Source organism: Saccostrea echinata, unplaced genomic scaffold (assembly GCF_033153115.1).
Source record: "Saccostrea echinata isolate AGI-Se365-2 ecotype Australia unplaced genomic scaffold, CSIRO_AGI_Sech_v1 ptg000013l, whole genome shotgun sequence".
Taxonomy (NCBI): Eukaryota; Metazoa; Mollusca; class Bivalvia; order Ostreida; family Ostreidae; genus Saccostrea; species Saccostrea echinata.
Window position 1 is genome coordinate 5,635,987 of NW_026889762.1, and position 26,584 is coordinate 5,662,570.

Consider the following 26,584-nt stretch of genomic DNA (forward strand, 5'->3'; position numbering starts at 1 on the left):
AATATTTTACACACAGTAATATATTTACATAAGACATACATGTATATGAATAATTTCAGACACAAAGAGTGTATTTTTGACTCCCTCAAAAACAACTATACTCTGTACCATCTTGATGACAGAAAACTATGAAGTCAGCAGAAAAACTATAGAGGAGAAGATTCAGGAAGTTGTGAAGGTCTTTCCAACTTTGTGTCATGACGAGCTGGATACATTCTGGGACACACTTGAAGAAATGGAGAAACGTGATAAAACTGTAAAAATGGAGAAAGAAAACATAGGGTTTGCATCAGAGAATGTTCGCCATCAAGCGATGAGTTACTTTGTAATGAATTGTCTGAGAACTGACAACGACTATGAGAACTACATCAAACTGTCTTCAGTGGATTCTTTGTTAGAGTATGTACGTACCTGGAGATACCGTAAAGGTGAAAATGAGCGTTGTATATACTTACCAGAGAAACTAGAGGACGCATTCGTTAAGGCACTTGGATTAAATGCTATACGTCATGTTCTTGTGGAGAAAAAGAATTATTTTGACGAAGAAGTCGCCGAGGAAATAAGGAAAAAAGTCATATTAAACAGTAAATGAATTAATAAAATTATTCAAATTATATAACAAGAAAGAAAATATGATATAATATATTTGTAATTCTCAAAAAGATGCACTTATGCTACTAATTTTGAGATAAATTATGTTTATTAGCTCACCTGAGCCGAAGGCTCAAGTGAGCTTTTCTGTTCACATTGTGTCCGGCGTCCGTCTGTCCGACCATCCGTCTAGCTGTCTCTCCGTCTGGATGTAAACTTTTCACATTTTTGACTTCTTCTCAGGAACCGCTGGGACAATTTCAAGCAATCTTGTGATAAGGTATCCTCGGGTAAAGAGGATTCAAGTTTCTTCAAATGAAGGGCCACACCTTCTTCCATGGGGAGATAATAACAAATTAGTGAAAATTAATGACATCTTTTAAAAATCTTCTTCTCGAGAACCATTGGGCCAATAAAGTTGAAATTTATCATGGAAACATCCACAGGTAGTTTAGATTCAAGTTTGTTCAAATCGTGACCCCCGGGGATAGGATAGGGCCACAATGGATGGTCAAAGTTTTACATAGGAAAACATCAAAAATCGTTAAAAGTTTTCTTCTCAAGAACAGCAAAGCTATGATTGGAGATATTTAGAAGGAAGTATCCTCAGGTAGTGTAGATTCAAATTTGTTCAAATCATGACACTCGGTCATGATTGGATTTTTTTTTAAAAATCTTCTTCTCAAGAACAACAAAGCCATGATTAGTCATTTTTATGTGGAACCATCCTCAGGTAGTGTAAATTCAAGTTTGTCCAAATCATGAGGCCCGGGGTAAAGGTGGGGGCCACAATGGACGTTTTAAATAGGAATACATAGGAAAAATCTTTAAAAGTCTTCCCAAGAAAAGGAAAGCCATGATTGGTGATTTTCTATATGGAAACATCCTCAAGAAGTGTAAATTTAAGTTTGTTCAAATCATGACCCCTGGGATAGGGTGGGACCACAATGAATGAACAATTTAAATTTTACATAGGAGGATATCGGAAAAATCTCAAGATTCAGATTTGTTCAAATCATGACCCTGAGGGTATAGTGGGGCCTCAATAAAAGTTCAAACTTATAGGGATAAAAATCTTTCAAAATTTCTAAAGCCGCGAGTAGTCACAGAATTATGAAAACATCCTCAAGAACGGTATATGCAAGTTTGTGCCCTCGCTAAGGGGTATGTTAGGACCACTAATGTATTTCAACTTTTCATTTTTGAACTGATTTCTGCTTTTTAACGTAGCCTCACTGTTCAGGTGAGCGGTGTGGCCCAAGGGTCTCTTCTTATTAATGTTTCAGTTAATGTACCAGAAGAAATTCTTGATTGGGACTATGATGCGAGATATAGGTACGTAGAGTGTGCTAAAAAGGGAACTCAGAGTACACACAGAGCTCGTGCGATGATTGTAGGATGCGCTGGTGCTGGTAAAACTACTCTCCTTAAACGCCTACAAAAGAAAAGTTTGGCGGAGTTAAAAATGTTGAAGTCGACAGTCGGACTAGAGGTTCACGAGGACATCTTTGAAGTTTCACAAGATGAAGATTCTTTAAGAGGTGTGTAAGCCATGTCTTCTGTTATTGTAGACATAAAAGACAAGGTCTTCCTCAATGAAAATGAAACTCAAAAATGTTCATATCTTGTTATTATTCATCTGTAGAAGTACTTTCTTAAATATCACTTTGATTCTTCACCCATGTATTGTGAAATTGATATGTAAAAGATATACTCTCCTTGGCAATTTGAGACCAGTGGCCCTTTTCACAAAACATATTACAACTAAGATAAAAGAATGACAGCTCTGTAATTTTTTGTTTAATAAATGTATTTGTTTTTTCTTGAATATTACTTACAATGTAATCTAATGTATTAGAAATAAAAATTTTGGTGTCATACTACAGCTTAGATACTTGTTGAGTAATGGGAAATTTTTGTTTTAGTCGTAAGATTTTTGTGAATATGGCCACAGGTCTTAGTACATTCCGGTGGATTCTAATGGTCACAAATTGTTTTCCTTTATCAGCCGACAAGATTTTTAGCGTTAGTATCCTCCTAAACATGTATTATTATTTCTAGCTTATTACTCTATATTCATACCTTTCAAGAATATTAGTAAAACCAAAGGAATTGGATAAAGGGTATTTTAAAACTCCTTATTGTCTTATTTTAACAGGAGCTTTGTTTGTCATTATTTGTTTGGCGTTTGCCTCTTTGGTTGTACGGACGAAATGATGGTAAAATTGCTATGAGCAAAATCTTTAGATATAATTTTGATTCATTATCTTGGATTATTGGTTGAATGCTAGACGAGGGTGCAAAGAAATCTCTTGATAAGTATATCGAGTCATTCATGTGTGTACAGTCTATTTAATCCAACTATGACTAAGATTTATAGATAGCGTTGATAAATTAATGTTTTTAAGTTATAAAGAGTAAAACATGCAGGAAAGATCATTTACCAAAGACATGGTCTATGAATATTTGCAGTCATATAAATGTGAAATATTCATCACTCTCGAGAAAGGTGGGTTAACACTAGTAAATATTAAATTAAAATAACATTTTTATTTTACATTTCTCAAATTATTAACTTTCTTGTTCTGTAATAACATTTTTTTCTTTAAAGAACTGTCTGCGCTTTTGAAATTATTTTGATATTTTATAATTATTGCAACCTCCCTCGTTCATATTCATGACGTTGCACAATTTCTTCTACATTGGACTCAAGAACCACCTCACCAATTTCAACCAAACTAAACACAAAAATTCCTTGTGCAAAAGGAATTCAATTTTTTTTTTTAAATGAAAGGCCGCACCCTCTTCCATGGGGAGATAATTAAGAATTAGTAAAAAATCTTTTTTCTCAAAAAGGCAAGACAAGCTTTAATATTTTTCTAGATTCATATCTTTTTTTCAATCCTTGACCCCCGTTAGTAGGGCGGTGACAAAAGTCTTACGTATGAATATAAAGAAAAATTATTTGAAAATCCTCTCAAGAAAAGCAAAACCATGATGAGTCATATTACAGATGAGTTGATGTTACAGGGGTTTCCAGTACCTTGTTAAAAATTATTATTTGGTAAATTCTATGATCGTTATAATGACATTTTTAGGAAATATAACCTTTGAGTTGGGCGGGGCTAAAATATATAAATGTTTTTACATAGGAATATATAAAAAAAAATCTTTAAAATTCTTCCCGTTATGAACAACAGAGTCATTGTGTTATTTATATTGATATACTGACAAACATCACCAGGTAGATTATATATATATAAAACTGTTCTGATCAGTACCCCCAGGAATAGGCTGAGGCCAAAATAAACAATAAGAGTTAACGTGAAAATAAAATAGGAAGAAATCTTTTCAAGAGTTGAAAGACCACATTAAATCATGATAATAAGCAATACTTATATAAGTGGTGTAGAATCATTTTCTTTTATTCATGAGGTCTGGGTTAAAGAATGTGCGAAAATCAGAGATCCAAATTTTTCAAAATGCTCTCCAAAATAACTTGGCCATGTTGATCGTGCTGATATTGAAGCATCCCAATGTTGTGTATATTCACCTTTGATTAAATAGTATTTCCCTTAAGGTTAGATTTTTGTCCTAATTACGAAGTCAATATTTTTTTTTTTGTAGAATTAAAAAAGTGACTCAGGTGAGCGTTCTGTCCAATGGACCTCTTGTTAATTATCATGTTTTTACTGTCCATCTACTTCTTTGATTTAAAATCTGATCAGTGAACTATATGTTCACACTGAATGCAGAAAAAATACGTGGATAGTTGTGAGAATATATGATAATAGTACTTTTTTAGGTTATATCTTAAACCAAATGAACCTGCATTTTGTGCAGTTGGTATGTTCTACTGATTTGAAGTTCAGGGATGTCTGAAAGACACTGAATGTAAACAATATGCATCAGCTGAGAAAAGAAATTATGCTGTTGTCTTTAACTCCACATTAAGCTGACGACGTTTTATCAATTACCAGGAGTTATTATCATTCATATATTGACTCACTATATCCCAGTGAAGTCGAAAGAAAAGACACTACAGAATTTAACACTTTTATGTCACGTTTAGATGTTCAACTGACTTGAATGATCAATTAACAAGTACACTACTCAACAAACATAATGAATTTAGCTTTTCAAACGTCAACTTTCTATATTTATGCAGTAATATTGGAGTATAACCTGTATTTTGTGTTTGTGACTATACTGATTCGATACACAGGTTATGATATTCTAAGTACACTCAGTTTTAATTTGAAACCGAGGCAGGAGACTGACGAATTAAGTTGATGTTGCAATGCTTTGTAAACAATTCTGTTTAAAGTCAGAATCTCACAAACTCTATTGTCGATGTAATGATCGATCTTGTTTGCAAATACGACCCATCATTGTATTCCACTGGCATGGTTCATGCCAATTGTTAAGTCATTGTTTTCATTTTATTATTCCGTTTACGTGATAAATACAAATGGTTTAGAGCAAGAGTCACCGGTCAACAGAGGAAATTTACTTCTCCTAGGCTCCCGATCCTACCGCTTGTGTTTTCTGGGATTGGTGTTTTTGCCATGTTCATGAGTATATTCAGTATTTTAATAATGTGATTGACTACACAGTTCTTTTTTTTATCCTTTAGCGTTAAAAAAATATCGGTAAATTTTAATTCAATAAGGTATGCAATATAACGATAAAGAAAACTTCTGAAATCGATTAGGCGATAATATATGTAACGTTAAACTATGTTTTGGTAATATTAGGACACTTAACAGCCAGCGTATTGAAATCAGTAAGTGATCTACTAATTCATGACATGTGAGTTTTTACTTAACTGCATTTCCTGTACAATCTTTAAATCAAGCATAGCATCAAAGATATATCGGAAAATTTACAATGATATATGTATCATTATAATTGCGAGATACAAGTTTTGTTTAATATACTTTTTTGTTTTATCAAGCTCTTACAGCAGAAACAAATAAGGAAGGGAAGCAGCTTTTGAGTGTCATGGATTTTGGAGGACAGTGTGCATATTACGCCTGTCATCAGGTCTACCTCAGCAGAAGGGCTTTCTATCTGCTGGTGATAGATATGTCTAAACCATTTAAAGATAAGATCGACAAGAAATGTTGTGACCACGAAGGAACAATGTTCGGTGACTGGACATATGGGGGTATATGTTTTAGAATATCTCCAACAAGTATGATATTTTTAGAAATACAATTTTAAATACAGAAAAAAAAACAAAGTACATTATCAATGTAAGGAAATATTCATGTAAAAACGTATTACCATTATCTTTTTAAGACATCTAATTCAAAGAAAAATTTCCATGTGTATTTGAGTTGGTCATTGAAATAAATTTGTTCACAATAGAATACCTTTTGTTCTGGATGAAGTCTATACATCTGTACAGTGCTTCAGATGCACCCGTTATACTTGTGGGAACTCACCTCGACAAAGCCAAAGGACAGGTAATAGAACTTACATTACATTTCATAAAACATAGTATACATGTATTTCTCTTTGTTTTGTGATGCAAATGTGCAAAATTATATCTTCCAGCTATATTTCCGAAAGAAACAATTTGATAGGCCTTTAGCGCACATTCGTTTAAGATAATTTTATATACTATGCGTGCAAAAAGCTAGGTTCATTATTTTGCTTAAAATGGCCCTGTTTATTTACTTGTTTATTGACTGACACACTTTGTCCCATTTCAAACATCAAAATGTAAAGTTGAGACTTGGTGCTTTCATTTCCTATAACAAATTTTCTTCTAGAAGTCCAGATATTAGAAAACAGGCTTTTTGAATTTGCAATATTCGTGAATTTGGCAGAAAACAGGTGTATAAAAATGTAGTCGTAATTAAGTACATGTACTTACAATTAAATAAGATTTTATGAGATATGTTTTCAAATCTTTGAGGTTGACAAAAGTCTAAAATATGAAAAAAAAAAAAAAATTATATATTTCTTCAACTTGATATTGCTAATTCACGTGACTCTTTGTCATTTTCTCGCGATTAGACGTCTTTGGACCATTTTGAGATATTAAGTACTCGCATTAAATAAGGATTCTACAATACTTAAACCTAAACGTTTTATTATCAATAATAATAAATAAAAAGATATCAAGTAAGGGTTTGATTTTAAGAAAATATAACGATGTCTCATACATTTTCTTTTTACAAGTGTTTATTTTTTTTTTCAATATTAATGTTATTTAGACTTCGGAAAAAATGTACAGAAGTATTTTGCATCATCTGAGGTACGATGAAAATCTCAAAAGACACTTGAACAGAAAGAGATGCTTCGTTTTAGGCTTTCAGGAAAAAGGTGGACAATGTCTTGACAATCTTTCCGATTTAGAAAAATGTATTGTTTCAATTGCTAAAGAAGAACGGTGGAAGGAAACTATTCCAAGAGACTGGGCAATGTGTGAAGTTGTTCTAGGGGAACTCAAATCCACAGAAAAAATGCTTTCATGTAAGGCAGTGTCTACAAATTTCTTGAACTACATCGACGAAAAAGACACAAATGTTCAAGATGTTTTGAAACTTTTCCATGAAATTGGACTTATTCTGCATTTCAACGAGGAATGTCTTTCTGAAACTGTTGTAATTGACATCCAATGGTTTGTTGATGCCTTCAAAAATATCATCACAGATCCAAACCATGTTTTAGATTTAGTAAAAAGTGACGCCGAATGGATGGACTTCGACCAAAATGGATATCTTTCCCACCAACTTCTCAAAAAAATATGGACATCAGGAGAATTGCAAATAGAGCCTCGAAAGCAAAGAAGTATTCTCCAGTACATGGAGCATCTTGGATTGATATTTGTCGAGCTGAAGTCGGACATTCATTACATACCTTGTATGAATAGACGTACATTTGATGCTGCACACGAGGAGAAATTGAGAAAGTGTCAAAATAAAACATCAGTGTTGGTCTTCAGATTCATTTTTTTGCCATGGTTTGTTTACTTTCGTCTTATTGTTACTTGCATGACACATGAATGGAGAGTTTTGAAGGACGATGGACTATGTCTGTATAAAAACATTGCTTGTTTTGATTATAAGGAGCACAATATTGTTCTTGCAGTAAATCACTCCTCAATACAACTTCAGGTGTTTCAACATGGTAACACTATTGTCAAAAAAGAAGTCACTCTGGAAGTACGTGACACCATAGAGCGATTATTAAATCAAATCTCCGGAAGCTTTCACAAGAAAATCATGTACTGTGTAGGGTACCAATGTACACTAAATGAGGTCTATTGTGAATATGATAAATGTTTTGTTGAAGAGAAAGAAATTCACGGGAAGGGTCAAATAATTTGTCCTCGACATGAGATGATACATCATCACACTCTGTTTGAGCCAGATTTACTCGGATACTGGACAAAGGTAAAAAAAAAAAAAACTTTTAAAAGGCTATAATTATTCAAATTGCAATCGTAACTACACCAATATTATTTTATCAAAAAGTCAAGTATCAACAGAATTCATTCGTTTAGAATATCAATATAAAATATTTCTACAAAATTGTAGGATTGTGGAATATCAGAGAAAGGTCAGTGTTCATGAAAGAAGTATTTTTCTAGAATTTCTGAGCGTCTTAAAAATGTTCAGATTTCATTGTGGTTTCATAATATAACTTAATATCAAACGGTACTTCCAGAATATACTAGTCGATAATATAAAACACTTTATAATTACGATTGAAATATTTTAATAGTTGCAAGCCTACATGGAGACACCTTTATCAACCTTTATGAGGAGGGACTGCTAAAATTTCACTTTAAGATGTTTGAAAAGTTAACCAAGGTTGGGCGAGATGCCATGCAGGTTTATTTTGATACGGTGTTCCCACGACAGGACATTATGAAAATGTCATCGGAAAAGGATAAAGTGAAGAAAAAATTTCGTTTGAACGACGATCAATTCAACAGGCTTTTTCCTGGTATATAGATTTATTTACCCTTAACAATATACCTCGTATACTCCACTGATTAACAATAATGCTATCAGTGTTAGGTAAATTAGAAGTGAAAAAAGATGTGAAATTAAATCAATATTTAAAAAAACAACAACATGTATTTCACTAAGAATTCTAAATCAATAATATGGCTAAGGGGAACAGAAATTTGTGGGTAGAAATGTATCACTTCAAAAAGAATAAAAACTTAGAATAACTGAAGTTTATCTTTAATTAGACTAACATTCACAATATGAAATCGTGGTTATAGGATATACACTGTATTATTCTACCTTATGACACAGATACTCTGAAATCACTAATTTTCGTGTAAATATTAATTGTGGTTTTTTTTTTTCATTTCATGGTATGAAGAGACCCGTGAGATTAGGTACTTCACGAACTGTAAAATTTGATATTTTATATTTATATATATATATATATATATATATATATATATATATATATATATATATATATATATATATATATATATATATATATATATATATATATATATATATATATGTATGTATGTATGTATGTATATGTATGTATACTACTCAGCACCTCCTCAAACACGAAATGTAATCCCCAAGAACCTATTAATTTTTGACAAACAAAAGTTTGCCTCCACGAAATTAAGTGATTTTTCAGTACAAGTATTATATTTATCCTATATCAGCTGATGGATCTAATCCCTGCTCTAAATCATTTGATGTAACGATGATGTACCAGATGTTAAGGAACCTTACCAAACCTCAACATCATCCACCAACTAAAGGCTGGGGAGAGATTCCAGATACCTGTGATACAAACAAATCTGACGACATAGAAAGGATCCGGATTTACAGAAATCAAGTTGTGCACGAAACCGAGGCTACAAGTAAATTAGATAGAAAGGATCTGGAAGAAAAAGGAAGAGATCTGACGCAGGTACATGTAACACTTACATTTGGATTTAAATAGTAGTATTATAAATAGTTAAATAAATTATAGACTTCGACTAAATGTTTCAATATATAAAATATATCGTTCGTAGGTCGTAAACTTTTGAACATTTTCAGCTTCTTCTCTTGAACCACGGAGCCGATTTCAATCAATTTTTACATGTAACACCAATTGCTGAAGTGGTACAAAAATTGTGAATTTCATGGTCCCTGTCCCCTTGGGGCCTGAGGGGTAGGGCTAAAACCATCAAAATTAGTGCTATATTCAAAAATCTTCTTCTTTACCACGGGACATCAAGCAGTCAAACTGTGGGCATGATTTTCATAAGCATTGAGCCCTTTACCAAAACTGTGAAATTCATAGCCCCCAGGGTCGGGGTTCTTGATTTAGAGTAGGGCGTTAATGATCATATATTGAAAATACATAAATTCTTTGAAAATCTTCTCTATCCCTATATATAAAGCAGATAAACTAGGTACATGAACATGGTTATGATGATCAAGGGTGTCTGATCCAAAATTGTGAAATGTGTGGCCCTAGGGTGAGGGGTTCTGCAGGAGGGGGGGGGGGCTCTATTGAATATATTGTGAAAGTGCATTATTTCTTTGAAAATCTTCTTCTCTGCTCCTAGGTATTTAGCAGATAAACCAAGTACATTGTTATGGTGAGGAAGGGCGCCTCCTCCAAAAGTATTAAATATGTGGCCCCTAGGTCAGGGGTTTTGGTGTTAGGGTAGGGCTCTATTGGTTATATAGTAAAATTGCATAAAAATCTTCTTCTCTGCCCCTGTATATAAAACAAATAAACTAGATACATGGCTGGTTATGATGACCAAAGGTGCATCATCCAATATTGGGAAATTTGTGGCCCCTTGGTGAGGGGTTCTGCAGGAGGTGGAGGGGGGCTATATTGATTATATACTGGAAATGCATTATTTCTTTGAAAATCTTCTTTTCTGCTCCTATGTATTTAGCAGATAAACCAAGTAAATAGTTATGATGAGCAAGGGCGCTTCCAACAAAATTGTGAACATCTTGCAATTGACTCATGGGTCCGGGCTTCTGGTGTTAAGGTGGGCTCTATTGATTATAAAGTAAAATTGCATAAACTCTTTGAAAATCTTCTTCTTTGCCCCTGCGTATTTAGCAGATGAATTAGGTGCATAGTCATGTTGATCAAGCATGCCATTTCCAAAATTGTGAAATTTGTTCCCTAGGGTCAGGGGTTCATGTAGGGTAGGGTAGGGTATATTGAGTATATAGTGGAAATGTATTTTTTTTAATCTTCTTCTCTGTCCCTGGGTATTTAACAGAAAAACTAATTGCATGGTTTTGATGAGCAAAGATGTCTTTTCAAAAAGTTTAAAATTCATAACCCTTGGGTCAGGGATTTTGGTGTTAGGTTGAGGCTCTTTTGAATATAAAGTAGAAACGCATTATTTCTTTGAAAACCGTCTCTGTCCATTGTTATTTAGGAAACATTCTAAATGCATGATTATGATGAGCAAGGATGCCTCTTCTTAAATTGTGAATATCTTGTCTCCTGGGTCGAGGGCTCTTCTATTAAGATGGGGCTATACTGAATCTGTATTGAAAATGGGTTATTTCTTTGAAAATTTTCTTCTCTGCTCCTGGGCATCTAGGGGGCAAACAGAGTAAATAAAGGTACAGTACCGACCAGACACAACCTAACACCAGAGCGAACCCAAAGCGGACCCCAGGTTCGCTTTCTGGGTTCGCTCGGGGTCCGCTGCGGGTCCGCTTTCAGAAATTTTGGGTTCGCTCTGGGTTCGCCTTGGGTGCGCTTCGGGTTCGCTTGGGGTCAGCTCTGGGTCCGCTAGAGCGAACCCGGTGTTCGCTTTCTGGGTTCGCTTTACGCACTCATGCGTGAAGCGGACCCCGGTTTAATCTTGCCGCCAGTAAGCCCCGCCCCTTGTATATTCCAAATACAGTAGTGAAATCGATCATTGTTGTTTGTGAGGCGATCGATACATGTGCATGTACAATGGCTGCAGCGTTATTGTTCACAACATATAGGAACGATCACGTTACACGAACGATTCCGCAAGATTAATCCTTCACTCATACGATTCTTCATGTTACACGATCATTCACGACTGTTACCGCAAACGCACGATTTTTGTACGCAAAATAGTTAAAAATATTTAGGAGTGGATATTTTAAAGACGAAATTAGGCTTAATTTATTTAATAGATATTTTAGATTAAAAATATTTACTGCTGAAAATCATCGACTTTGGAAAACTGAAAGAAAATAGAAATGGATATTTTTGAAACTACATGTAAATAAGACTTAATAGTCATTTTAGATTACAAATAATTATTTATGTAATTCTCAGACTTAGGAAAATTGTTTGTTTGTTTTTTTTTTTTTTATGTTTTTGACATGTAAACATGTAATATATGATCGAATGCTGCATTTTCTATCACATGATATAGGTTGGTCGTGAATTTTGATTCCACTGGATTTTATGATATGCAGTAAGGGGGTAGACTTTTAAAAATGGCCTAAATATGAATTAAACTATAATCATATTTCCATTTATGAATTTCAGCGATCTTTTTAAAAAAAAAAAAATCACTTATTTGCAGAAATTATATATAAAAAAAAAAATAATAACAAGTATCAGGGATGAAACCCCGACAATCATGTCGTGTACATTTGCCGACTAAATAATTATATGTAAGTATCGGGAATTCTTTTTTTTTTTCTTTGTAAAAATATACATTTTTGATGTATTGATATAAAAATACCATGGCCATGACTACAATTTAGCAGTTAACATAATTAACATCAGAGAAAAATCGTTAAACTTAAATACGCTTTATCAGTAAAAGTTACGATATTTTAAGAGAATACAATACTGTACGACTTACTATTTTACTTAGTTAATCCGATAAATTACATCGTTCAATTATATAAATCGCGCTTCATTTTTTCTTTTTATTTCATTTTAAAAAATAACAAACAAGCTAAATCAAGATTTACACATTATTTTTTGTTTAAGATTAATCAAATTAATACCATTATATAGTAGTTTACGATTGGACATACATGTACATTTATGCTGTGACGTTGCGCACGGTGTTGGTACACATTGACGTTACGTCAAAATAACGTTATTAAATTCATAACGTTGTTACGACGTTTTAAACGTTAATTGAAAATTTTAGTTGTTTAATGTGAATTCTATTTATTTATTTTTTTTAAAATCTAAATAAAATAACAGAGCACAAACTTTTCAATTTTTGAATCTTCGTTGAAAATTTTAAGATGTACACTAAAAATCTTATAATTTTATAAATATTTAATAAATTGTCAGATTTTTATCATGAAGTTGTCACAGGTATACATATCCCCATTCATATTCTTGATTCCTCTTTCTATTTCTTTTTTCTCACTTTGTACAGAGCGTCTTGCAAAGAGAAAACACATCAAGTAGCTTTCTCTTTCAACCTTCATTTTTTCCATTAGGTCATATCAAGTTTTCTATTTCTATCAAGCCCCGCATGCGCCTTGGTTTCTGACAACCAAGATCAGAGAAAAGCACAGAAAATCGGTTAATGCGCGGTTCCAGGAAATTTTGCGAGGGGGGGGGGGGGTCCAACCAATTAAAAAAATATGATACTCGAGGTTTTTGACAAAAATATAACTGCAAATCCCAGGGGGGAGGGGGGTCCGGAACCCCCTTCCCGACCTCCCCCGCCTGCCTTTTTTTATTGAAACCTTTTGAATTCTGTCATTTTCTTTCTATATTTTTCTAATATGTTAAATCAGGTAATGTACCTAGCATTTACAACCTTGATTTTGCGAAGGAATATATTTTTCTACGATAGAGAAAATATGTCTTTCTACGAGAAAAATGGAATTATGAAATCAAAACATTTGAATGATGTAATTTTTATGACAACCGCTGTACAAAGTAGGATTCCCCCATAACCAGCCCCTCACCCCACCCCGGAATCTTTACTCAGGAATCGTACACTAGAGCTAATTTTCCTCTCTTTCTCTCTCAGGGTAGGTTTTCCCCTGTTTTATCAATGCTTAAATCATATCGACATTGCTAAAGTTTATATGAAAGTCAACTGGTTTTTTAATAGAAATATGAGTATTTTCGCTCAAAAATTTTTTCTAAGGATCACTTCTAGGTAAATATATACGTTGACTTATATGGCCGATATTGGTTTCAGTCTTTAGAAAAAGCTTATCGATATCCGTTCCGGTCCCTGACTTTAGGCCACATGCGTGTAGTTTCTTGTTTCTCATGTATCGTTTTAGTTCTAGTCAACTGTCTTCATATGACCCTACATCGGTATTTACAGAAACATCCTTTACAAGAGGGTCCTTACTTGATGCCTGGGTAATGGCAACGGGACATAAAACCTTAACTGACCTTACCACATTCTTTTCTAATCTGTAAACCTCCCCCCTGCATTTTTGACATAACATGTCGCCAATGCACACAATTTTCCCGAGGAATGAACTGCATCTACTCTGCATAGCGCAGTATCTCTCCCAATGGCACAACAGTACTATTACCCAGAGATGTTCTTGAAAGACAAACACAGCAATTTTTGCTCGGCATGATTTTTTTTTCGTGACACCTGCAGTATCGAGTAACACAAAGTGAATGATTCGTGTCCTCGAACAAAGTGTGCTTACACTGAGGTATAGTTCCGGTTGATTACGTTTAGTTAAAGAGAATTTATGATCTGCATTTCCATAAATGTCTTTTATATCAACAGCAAACATAAACATTTAAGGAAGAAAACAGAAGTAAAATGAAAAAGCCTGTATGAAAAATTAAATTCGTGTTTATACAGGTGAAAAATTTGAAAAAATAAAAGTGTGCCAACAGGTGGATTCGAACCAGGACGCTAAAATTGTCCATGGTGAGAGTCTACGGTCTGTCTCTCTGAGCTACACTAACTATGAGAACATACGTCTGACATAAATATAATCCAGTATGATAGAAATAGGTTTTCGCACTTTTTGTAGTTTTTTTTTTTTTTTTTTACTAATTTCGACCCTAGGGCAGGGGTGGTTAAAACGTGGTTTTAAATCATTCTTCAGATCAAAATCTATCAAAATTTCATAATTTAAATTAGGGGTAGGCCTGCCCTGAAGGACTTCTATTCCAAAATTTACGCAAAAATTAGTGCTTTAACGGATAATATACTGTCTTGACCAACTTTGTAGGTTAATTTCAAAGTTGCAAATAAAAAAAAATTAGGTTCAAACTGCAAATTTGAAAAATTTGGACAAATATACGATAGAAAACAACTAAAAGAACATTGATTTTTAAATGTGACTTTTTCAGGAAATTGTTCTCTCCTATAGGTCAAATCTTTTGTTATAACGAAAACATCTTTAGTATGAAAATTTAGTAGTTAAAAAAAATACAATACAAGAAGCACAGCTCTTGCAAGCCGTAGGATAGGTATGACCCCTCGACCACAGAGGTGTAATACTGGATAACTATTTTAAACCCCAGAAACTTGGCGAGACACTTAATCAATATTATGCACATGTAGTTTTATGGAATATAACTGGAGAAAAAAAAATCCATTAAAAATAAAATTCCTCGTTTTTTTTTTAAATTAAATGTTGACACAACTAGACTTTTTTTATTACAATTTTTGTGAAGTTTCATTAAGATTGTCTACTGCGAGAGCACCTGTGAAAAAATTACAGAAAGTACATTTGTAACCATATGTCGCCCCCCCCCTCCTCATATATAAGTACTGGCATGATATTTTATAGCAGAAGGGGTAAATTGGCTCTTGAGGAAACGCAATTTATAACTGTTACACAGAGTAGGGATTTCCCCGGAAAATTGAATGTGGTGTGGGATTTCTGATGAAGGGGAAACTATACTCAAGAGCCAGTTTTCCGAAAAAGACTTTAGAGGGGAAAGACCGGTATAAAGTTCTTGTTTTAATTTTGGGCTTTTGTACTGATATGTTTTTTGAATCGGTAGATAGGTTCTAGAATTATAGGAGGTAGCTAAACGGAAAAAAAAATTAAATGGCCTTATACTGAATTAAACTTTTCTTGTTTTTTTTTTTCCTTCAGCCCAAGTAGTTAAGCTCTCTTTATAAATCGGGAAGGGGGGGGGGGTACTGACATGCAAAAAAGAAGGGATGGGGATGTTTCGCTATTAAAAACCCTACTAAATTGAAAAAAAAAACTAGCCAGAAAAAATAAAATTCAGAAACCCTTTTACTTTTTCTTGGAGGGGGGGGGGGGGGGGCTCTCATTCTCATTTTAGCAAAGAGAGAGAGAGAACAATAACGTGATATATGTTTAGATATTGCGACAGCAAAATAAAAAGGGGGTATCGGCCTTTGAATGAAAATTTTCAGAATATTTAAAACAAAAGATTGTTCTAAAATAATTGGAGAAGGACTTTTTACCCTACTTGGTACTCCGGACCTGCAGAAAATTGGGAAAAAAAGAGCACGGCGATACAATTTGACGCTCCCGACGTCATTCGTATATATGTAGTGTGTAAAATGACGTTTTTCGTACCTGTGACAAAATGGCTACATCTATATTAATGCTTGCGTTTATTTCATGTAGATGATAACCGTAAAAATTATGTTATTATCTAATACAGTATGAAATGTTCTTTCAAGATACAGTAATGATTGGTATATATATATGACATTAATTTATGTATATTTGATATGTAACTGAGACATATTAAGTAATAGTAAGCGACTCGTACGTGCATAACAAAATGGCTACACTTAACAAAGCCTTACTAATATTAACGTATCAGCAGTTATATAACATGTATCAACATAACTAATTTTAGAAACATATGTACTTAAAGATTATTCATCAAAATTTATCTTTGTTTGGCATTTATGTCTCGTACACATCGCCATGCGGGCTAATGTCAACTTTAGGAAACGATTTTTTCCCGTTGGACATATTACTTACGCACTGTAGATACAGCCCAAACTCGTGAAATTGAGAAAATGATGCTAAAAATTCAACAACATCACAAAGAATGCATACATATTATTATATTTCCTAAATTTTATTTAATTTAGAGGATTGGAAGTGGATCCTTTTATATCTTGTAGTTGCGCGAACAATAATTTATGTAACATTGGACACGGGAATCTCGCCGTAATAACCAATAATGAATAAAGCCATATCATAGCTAAGATATTTTTAGATTATTAAAAAGAGAATTTTTAGAATAATTTATTACCTTGGATAAAATAATTAATTTCATTTTTAATTTCTAGTAACTTTATCATCTTGAAAACGCCAGTTTCTTTACGACATCTAAAGAGTCAGATTTTATAGTACCAACACCGTGCGCAACGTCTGTACCTTCATATTTTTTTTTTATTTTCGATTAAGAAGATCAGTTATTTTGATGTTGATCAGGATCTATACGAAAATGTACATTAGAAGTATAAAAATAAAATAATTGAATAATAGCACATACATAAACATAATCTTGTACAGTATCTTGAGATGATGAAATGCTATAATTTGTCAAAAACCATTTTTTTGTTTTTTGTTTTTAGTAACAATTGTAATAACCATTGCTTTCTTTTTTTTTTCTTTTATACATTAGGGTATGTTTTGTCTGATCAATTTACGCAATGTATATTAATGGATTTTGAAAATAAAAAAAAATAAATGTGTAAATATAATATGCAACCTAGATATTTAAAATATATTAATTCAATTTTTTTTTTGATAATGTTAGAAATAGTTTCACACTGTAAATTAACACGCTTTGCTTGTACAATGTTTTATTTACATCGAATGACAAACTGGCATGCTGATTGGTCGACCCGCTGATTGGTTAACACGTTTTATCACTAATCCTGATTGACAGCTCTGTTACGCAACACCGAACGCGCGTTCGCTCTCTGGGTTCGCTACTGAATTTGGGGTTCGCTTTCGGCGTTCGCTCGGGGTCCGCTGCAGGTTCGCTCAGGGTCCGCTGCGGGTTCGCTCCGGGTTCGCTCGGGGTCAGCTATAGCGAACCCCAAGCGAACCCGAAGCGAACCCAGAAAGCGAACCCGGGGTGCGCTTTGGGTTCGCTTTCTGTTAGGTTGTGTCTGGTCGGTACTGTATAATAAGCAAGGGTGTTTTTTCCAGATTTTGAAATTCTGTACCCTTTGGTCAATTTATTAATTTCTACAGATAAAAGTTATTCCCCTTCGCTATTCACCTTTGATAGTTAATCACTGTAAATAATGTAAACTTAAAAGGTAAATTGATTAACAGTTAACAGAATTACAAGAATTTTTATAATATTTTATACAAAAAGTACTTTCCTAGGTTTAATTGTCAGCCATTTTTTTTAATATACTTTAATTATATATTTAATTACTTTTAATAATAGATAAATGAAAATGTTGCAAAAATATTGTATCTTTGTATATTAAATAATCTTCAAAGACTAACAGTGGCCAATGTTGGGGGGGGGGGGGTGAAATGTGTTAACCAATAGTGCTCTAAAACTATTGTTTTGTTTAGTCAGCATGAGAATAGTGACAAATGGGGGAAAGTACAGGCACATAAAAAGATGAACTTTAATATTTGTTTCTGAGTACTAAATTAATATTTTGCTGATAGCTGATCATCCTATTTCTTTTGCTTTCGGGCAGCATAGCTTCATTTATCAGCTTGTTTTGTTTTAATTATTAAATTATACTTATATGTAGGTGAACGTTAAGGCCCTTGGTCTTCGTGTTTGGTAAGGATGTCATTTGATTTAATTCTTTTTTGCTGAAGTAATATACAATCTGTCTTAAAAGGGTGTCTTATAAAGTTATCTTAGTTTAGATATCCCCACTTTGTATGTGTTCTGTTTAGACTTTAAAAAAAGGTAAACTTCTTTAAAGAAAGTTGTACAATCAGCTAATTATTTATCCTAGGGGTTTTATCTTACTAATCTTTTACATATTCATCATATAAAGAATTTCAGGAAACATTTTAAAAAGACTCAATTGTTCAATGTTATTTAAGGCCCAAGCGCGAAATCATAAATATTTTTTTATTTCATTCCGTCTTCAATGTTTTAATTTTAAAATATTCTTGATTTTCATATCGAACCACAAATGAGGTCTACCTTAATTCCATAAATAAGTGATGACGTAGTTATTTTTAAATTGGCTTGTATTTATATTTTGATGTAATTTTAGATGCATTACTCAATTCTGTATCATATAAATTTTAGATTTTATTAATGTCCATATGATCCTGTAGAGTCAGACCTGCATATTTAAAAGAAACCTTTCCAAAAAGAAGTGTCAAAATGTAGATTGGTTGTATATTTTGCGGTACATTTGATACGATGTGTCTTTGCTGTGATATTTCTAGCATCTGGTTTTACTTAAAAAGAAAGGGTTTTTTTGTTTAAATTGCATGTATATACATGTATAGTATAATGGTACATTGTTTTATACGATATATTCAGGTATGGCCTGCACTGTATTTGAAATATACTTCACTCAATTACCCGATAAAATATATAAATTGAAGTATTTCTCTTTTATCTACAACGCAAGAGTATCACCGTAAGCCATATTTATGGAAAATTGCTTTGCATGGGATTCATGGTTATGGAAAAATTATCTTTATAGATCCTATTTAACGACTATATAAGCAATTTTTGAGTAAGTAGCTGCATCATCACATTTCATTATTAAAAACAAAAGGGAAGCTGTAATGGTACATACAATTAATTTTAAAAACATACATTTCATTGTACTGAGCATTTAGACTCTTTTATGAATTTCGTCATTAATGACACATGCAAATACTTATGAGATACATATTTAACTTAAATTAACCATTTTTTTTTAAATTGAGTAGTGATAGCTCTAATTTTCTCTTTCTATTTAGTAACTTCAATCACTTCATTACAATTTACACCTGATACGGAAGTTGCGAGTGTTTACATAAGTTATATGAAACGAAGCGAAACCAGTCGGTGACCTGATCAGTTGAATAAACTTGAGTTTTGATAACTAGCAAAGTAATAGTCAATTAAAAGAAAAAGTGCACATTAGAGGTGATATTAACTTATAATATCACATTTTATAGCACAAATCATGAAACAAAAAATCACTGCTTACAAATCGAAATTATAAATCGTACGTATTTGTTTTTATTTTGAATGTGATGTTGGAATTTTAAATCCCTCTATTTATAGTATCAACACGTATGAACACGTGTCGTGTCCAAGAACTGAAAATATACATGTACAGTCGATCAATAAATGAAATCATGCATTTTTGTGAAAAATGGACTGAGAAAGATGGCCTTCTGATATAAGTTCATTAAATACGGTTTGTGTTTTTGATGATGATGATGAGGTGGTGGTAGTGGTGTGTGTGTGTTGGGAGAGGGGGGGGGGGTACAGTTACATAAGACGGAGTCGCTCTGACAGTTTTATCTCTTTTTCACTCGATGGGGTTAGAAAAAGTTTCATAGTAATAACAATACAAAAAGTAGTACAACTGTGATATTAAATAGCATATATACACTAAACTCTAAACCTGATTCGTTTTCGGAAAATAATCATTAAGTATTATTAATTTCATATAAGTATGTTTTATTAACTTTCAGGCCGTTATGAGGTTGAGCAATGGAGCACTAAAACAAGAAATGATGAATGCTATGACAAATGCAACATAACTACTAACACAAAGCCAAGGTAAAAAAGCTACCAAATATTTTCACTACGTTATTAACCGTTTCTTTTCTTGTTATATGATACTAGTACTCTTAAATAAATTTTGAATGAGCAAGTATAGGATATGTAATGTCATGAATACTCCCGATTTTTTGCTGATTGAAAATTTCTAGGAGTGCCAAATCCTGTCATAGAAGTGAAATAAATCCCAAACATTTGATTTTCTTTTTATTACTTTTTCTTTGGTTTTCCGAATTCATTATTTCTTTCAACCTACAGGTATTCTTTAGTTTCAGCTATTTTAGCACAGTGAAAATAACAAATTATTTTTGTTTTATTTTAAGCACATTTTTTTAAACTGATATGTTTTTTGCTTCTCGAAATATGTGAAATTGAACTATATAATATCTAAAATTGAAACAAAAATAGGGATAATGGAAATTGTTGTTGGGGTGGGGGTGGTATTCGTTTTTTTTTTTTTTTAAATTCCCTGTTTTACGTGTTCCTTTGTAATTGCGAAACATGAATATGACATACTTTTTAAAGAAAAAAATACTCAAAGAGCATATTTGGTTCATAATACATTGTAGCAGGAAATAAGTGCCTTCCGACTACTGTCGACAGAAGACAAATAATATTTTGTAAACCTATGTACTATTCTTTTTTTTCTTTAGATTTATAGAGTTTTGAAAATATCAAAGTATAAAAACGCTGTTTTAGCTAGTAAATAATGGAATTAATTGTATTGAGAGTTGGCAAGGACAGGAATTCACAGAATTTAAATGTATGAAGCAAATGAGAACAAAAATTTCTTTCAATACATCACAACCTTCATCATGTTTATTAGCAAGATGTCACATGTAGGCATTAGATTTTCTAATGTTAAAAATTCCAGCAATTTACATTTAGAAACACAGTTTTCAAATGCAGGTATCTATACACATGTCGACAATAGTGAATTTTTATGCAAAGTAATTTATAAGAAAAACTTTGTCGATATTGCAAAATATTACGGACAGAATTATAAATAAACATGAGCAAATGTGAACACGTGTATTCAGTCGTCTCCTCCCTGTACTATTAAGAGTTATTTATATAATTTATTTCCAATCATGAAAATCCTAAAATTAAAGAACACACAGACAATACAAATATTTTATTTAATTTTACTATTTCAAAATAATGTTCTTTTTCCAGGAGCAGTAGTAAACCAGCTTAAGCACGATCATCTCAGCTCTATAATGATCATTGACCTGTACATTTGGTTTTAGTAAATCTTTCTGATTAAGGATTTTCTTGTTGACATACTTTTACAACAGTCGTTCACGAGAGCCTAAAGGGTAATTATATTGTGTACAGTGTGATTCATTGATGAATAAGAATTGCATGAATGATTAAAGATGACTTGATTGAAAACAATGTAATTTTACAAAATTTTAATTTTAGAAAACGTAAATATGTATGAATTAAAATCACTTAACATTGTGAAATGTTAGGGAGTTGTCCGATAAAGAATCTTCTTTAACTAGCAATGCTAAAATTTTCATATTTAGTTGCAAGTGACCTTATGTAGTTTTGCTGAGTACCGGTAATTGTTCGAAAGGAAATGGGATTATTTAGAGTTGAGGACACATTACTATGAAAAGTTTAAAATAATACATAAAGGCTCCCTGGAGAATAGAAAAAATTTTTTTTAACAAATTAAATTCAAACCAGAATGTTCATGCAGCCATGTCTTAGACTTACTGTTGGGTAATAAGTATAAAGAGTTTCGTCATTTCAATGTATATGTATTTCTATTAAATAAGAGATCCTTGTGAATCCAGATGAGCTTCATAAGAATACTTATTGTATTGTAACTGTTTTTGTTTTGTTCCTTGATATTTTTTGTAGGGTTATACATATATGTCTAAAACGAGTTACTTGATATTTTTCATATTTGATGGACTGTTTAAGAGTCAAAATTCTTAAATTTGTAAAATAGTAGAAATAGATGATCCCACCTTTGCTGTTTTTTAGAGGACCATACGTGCTCTGCTCCAAAATTGCATTGTTTAAATTGACTTTTGAGATTGATTACTGTTCGTTATTTTCATATTTCATAAAATTCCATGATGTTGAAAATATTTACATGTACGTAATTTTATTCAATGAAGATACCCAGTTCTTCGTCAATATCATATTAAAATAGTCAATCGGTAAAATATGAGGTTTTAACATCATTTTCTTTTTTATGTTTTATAGATTTAATTGTGAAATGTTTCAATTTGTCCCAGTGAGATAAGCATATCTTTTATTTTTTTTAATATTATATGCTTTAAAACCAAATTTGTCAACAATTGACCTCTGTGTGTATTTCGGTACAATTACCTGTAATAGTAATCACTTTGTAATCTGCATAAAATCAACTAATAAATCATATTAACGATCTTTATGTAGTATTCTTGGTGATAAATAGGAAAGAAAGTGCATTTTAGACATTTGAAGGATATTAATTAAAACTTTAACTTTTAATGATAACAATTGAAATTATTGTAAGAAACATTGTTTTTGTTTTGAAAAGAAGGTCATTAATTTTTTTTTAAGGAGGCTTAAGTAAAACCTTGATATTAAGGTATTGGCTTTCTACACTGATATTATTTTTTTTTTTTCAATTTGCTTATGCAATACATTGACATATTTAGCCAACATTGCAAGGAAGTACAAATTCATTGTCACATAGACATTGATAACGTTCTTTGCTAAGCTGCTACAATGAAAGCACGCTTCATAAGAATACTTATTGTAAATTATATATCTTTGTTAATGATTTTTGAATTTATATGGTTTGATTTATGTTCAATACAAGGAATGGCTATTCAATGTATGTACCAAAAGAGCTTATACGAGGGACATTTAAAAACTATTAAAGACAGAAATGCCAATCAATATATATATATATATATATATATATATATATATATATATATATATATATATATATATATATATATATATATATATATATAAAAGAAATCCTCGAAACGTGACCTGGGATATCAAAACGATGCATTCATATAATTTTTCAGACCAGATGTCGCACAAGTTCATTCTACATTGTCACCATAATCAGAAAAAATCTAAGCTGTCGCTAATTACATTTTAATGTGTTTATTTAGTAATTTATATAATTTGATTGGTCACTGAGAGGAATTGACGAGGTAATACACGTTACATTCAGTTCACAGTAAACTCAAGGATCAATTAATTAAAACCATTAAAGAAATACAAGGCTGGGTAACGACATGGTGTTTAAACAGCAATTAACACCACACTAACTAACCAATTACTTTCCACGATGTCTATCCGGAGAGCCTTTATTATCTCTTAATCAACTTAAATAGATAAGTGAAAAACGCTTACATTAAGAAGTTCTTCTTTGTATTTTTAAAATTGCAATTTCAGGAAATCGCATTCAAATATGTATAAATTTAGTTTTTTTCCGACTAACCGATTACAGACTGATTCTCTAACCGCATTCAAATATGTATAAATTTAGTTGTTGTTTTTTTTTCGACTAACCGATTACAGACTGATTCTCTATCCGATTACCATCGTTCCAGCCGAGTAACCGATTAACCGTAACGAATTTTCATCCTAAAAATATCAAGTGTTTTGTCATATTTTGTTATTAGAATAATCAACAAATTTGGAAGAAATATTTTAACAATAAATTCTGAAATTTTAAATGAAAATTTAAATATATTAATATATACATGTATCTTTCAAAATTAATAAAATTATTTAAAAAAAAATCAATCGACCGTAGGGCCACGGAGCCCATCAAAATTTAGTCTTTTGCCCACTCTTACATTTGTATATTTATTTTGTATGACCCACTCAGGGAAATATAAATTTTACGCCTTTTGAAATTCCTTGTTTATATGCTGTCACACACTGTAAGTGAAGAGTATATTTCTCATATCTTCATCTGATCTGTTTAATTTGTGTGTATTTTGTACATGTAGAAATTCTCTTGTTCTCTTTTAAAGGTAAAGTACATCGTTATTGTCATAATCAGTTTACATTGAAGTAGAGTGCATTCGTTACATTTTCTGTGGAAATTCATTTGTGTCAAAATTTTATACTTTGGATTTAATTGTCAATTTCAAGTTTGAATATCATTACGAAGTATCTTTATTGTTTTTATTGAATTTTCGAATAATAATACTTTTGGTTCAGATTTGTTAAAGTTCTTTATATCATATTTACACAATAAAGCAATGCAGCTACACTTTAAAGAGGTGATGCAATCTGCAATTTACAAGCAGAATATTAACAATTCGCTATATAATGATTTTAGTCTTAAGTGTGTAAAATGGCGTCATTGCAAAATAAAATAATCAAATTGAGTAATGTAACATCATTTCATTTCCCAAATTGTGATATTCTTCCCCGTTGAACAGTAATTAAATGCAAAAGACAGGTAGTGCTTATTTAAAAACGGCAAATAGGATAAGAATAAGAACCTTAGTAGTCACGTGGGCTCCTATTTTAGCTCAAAATATAAAATATCATACTTAACCGAGAAGTTCAAGGGCAAGGCAAAGAAAACTCACACTGCGAAAGGTTTCAATGTGTCCCTAAATATGTATCCTATCTCAAAAGTAATGCTCATTCAATTAGAATTCTAGTATTTGATTGTGACGTAAACTGGTGGGAAAAAATTTCTTTGGGTCCATATTACAATGCACTATTTCTAATCTTTCAGATACAAATGAACGAGGATAACATTCAATTGTGACGTCATAAGACACTTATGATGAGGTCCAAATTTATCTTCTGCATTTCTATATATTAAAGATTAAATATTCGCCGTAGCAGAACAGAAATAAGTCCCTCGTTGGTCGGAATAGTTGGAGAATATACCCGTAAATTTCGAGATTTTGTTGGAAAATAAAAACTTCGCCCGTCGGGCTCGGTTAAGCATTGTACTCTGGACCCAAAGTAAATTTTTCCCCACCAATTTGCATCAAAATCAATAGATACCTCTATCCTTTCCCTAGTGAAGACAGTCAAAATTAGAAGAAACCAATTTAAAATTATCGATAATTTGTTGATGACGTTTGTGATTTATTGAAATTCTACCACGGTTATCGCAAAGATCAACAAAATCTCTCCACTATCGGGTTATATTCTCCATTATTTCCTCCGACGCGGGAATTATTTTTTAAATAATGGCCGCGGCATCTCTTTGATCTTTGCGATAACCGCAGTAGAATTGCAATTAAAGAGGGTATGAACTAATAACTGTATTTCACATGCTTAAGGATAAACAGGATGCCAACGGACCACAACACTCACCCGAGCAACTTTGCTTTTCATCTTCAGATTATTTTCTATTAGTTCGTATTTAATTTTTTATCTCCAATCATGGCCCATCCCTACTTCCAAGGAGCCATGCTTTTAACAAATTTGAGTTCACAATGTACACTATAAGGTTGCTTCAATATAAACATGACTTATCATGGATTTGCTATACTTGAAAATGATTGTTTAAAAAAAAATTCCTATATATTCTTTTGCAAATCTTAGATTGCCTATTGTGTCTAACCCTACCTCTTGGGGTCTTAATTTGAAAGGGAAAAAAAACCCCAAAAACCTTGAACGTACACTACATGAATAGGCTTCTAGAATAATATGAATTATCACGGCTTTGCTGTTTCTGAGAAGATTTTGAAACAATTCCCCATTATATTTCCATGTAAAACTTTAATAGCCTATTGTGGCCCTGCCTCCCCCTAGGACCATGTTCGGATAAATTTGAATTTACATAATGTGTTTAGGATCCATCCAGTTTAGAATTACTAATCATGGTTTTGCTATTCTTGAGAAGAAGATCTTGACTCCTTCATGGCACTCCTCCATGGCACCTGATCCCACCTCTGATGTTTTGAAGGTCCGTGTTTGCTCTGCACCTATTTTGTAATGTTTAATGAACTTTTGAGCTTGAATACTGTTCGTTATCTCCATATATTTCATTGATATTCCTACGTGAAACTTTGATCTCTTATTGTGTCCCCACTCGTCTGCCGTATGTCTTGATTTCAACGAGTTTCAATCTACAATACATAATATGCTTCTATATAAATTATGAATAATTTTGCTTTGGTGTTGTTGAAAAGAAGATTTTGAAAGAATTTCTTTTCAATTGCTATGTAAAATTTTTACCACCTATCTTGGCCCCACTCTAATCTTCCGGGCAATGAGAATTGAAACCTAATGTGTAGTTTAGGAGTTCTATGCACCGCCTTATCAAGTAGTTCATATCCCTTAAGATGGATAAATATGATATGAATTAAAAATGAAAACAAATATGAAGGAT

The 26,584-nt window shown here is 32.3% G+C and overlaps 2 protein-coding genes across 2 annotated transcripts in view; one reads left to right on the forward strand and one right to left on the reverse strand.

Annotated features, from left to right (window-relative positions):
* LOC133186277 (uncharacterized) overlaps window positions 1-20,242 on the forward strand; it is a 32,576-nt gene extending 12,334 nt beyond the window's left edge. Inside the window, exons 6-14 of the mRNA XM_061321499.1 lie at window positions 60-584; window positions 1,878-2,132; window positions 5,549-5,761; window positions 5,965-6,062; window positions 6,819-8,000; window positions 8,145-8,166; window positions 8,332-8,556; window positions 9,257-9,507; window positions 20,154-20,242. Coding sequence (XP_061177483.1) covers window positions 60-584; window positions 1,878-2,132; window positions 5,549-5,761; window positions 5,965-6,062; window positions 6,819-8,000; window positions 8,145-8,166; window positions 8,332-8,556; window positions 9,257-9,507; window positions 20,154-20,222 — 2,840 coding nt within the window. The 3' untranslated portion in view covers window positions 20,223-20,242. The remainder of the gene's footprint in view (window positions 1-59; window positions 585-1,877; window positions 2,133-5,548; window positions 5,762-5,964; window positions 6,063-6,818; window positions 8,001-8,144; window positions 8,167-8,331; window positions 8,557-9,256; window positions 9,508-20,153) is intronic.
* LOC133186382 (uncharacterized) overlaps window positions 1-26,584 on the reverse strand; it is a 224,008-nt gene that overhangs the window by 129,761 nt on the left and 67,663 nt on the right. The window lies entirely within an intron of this gene.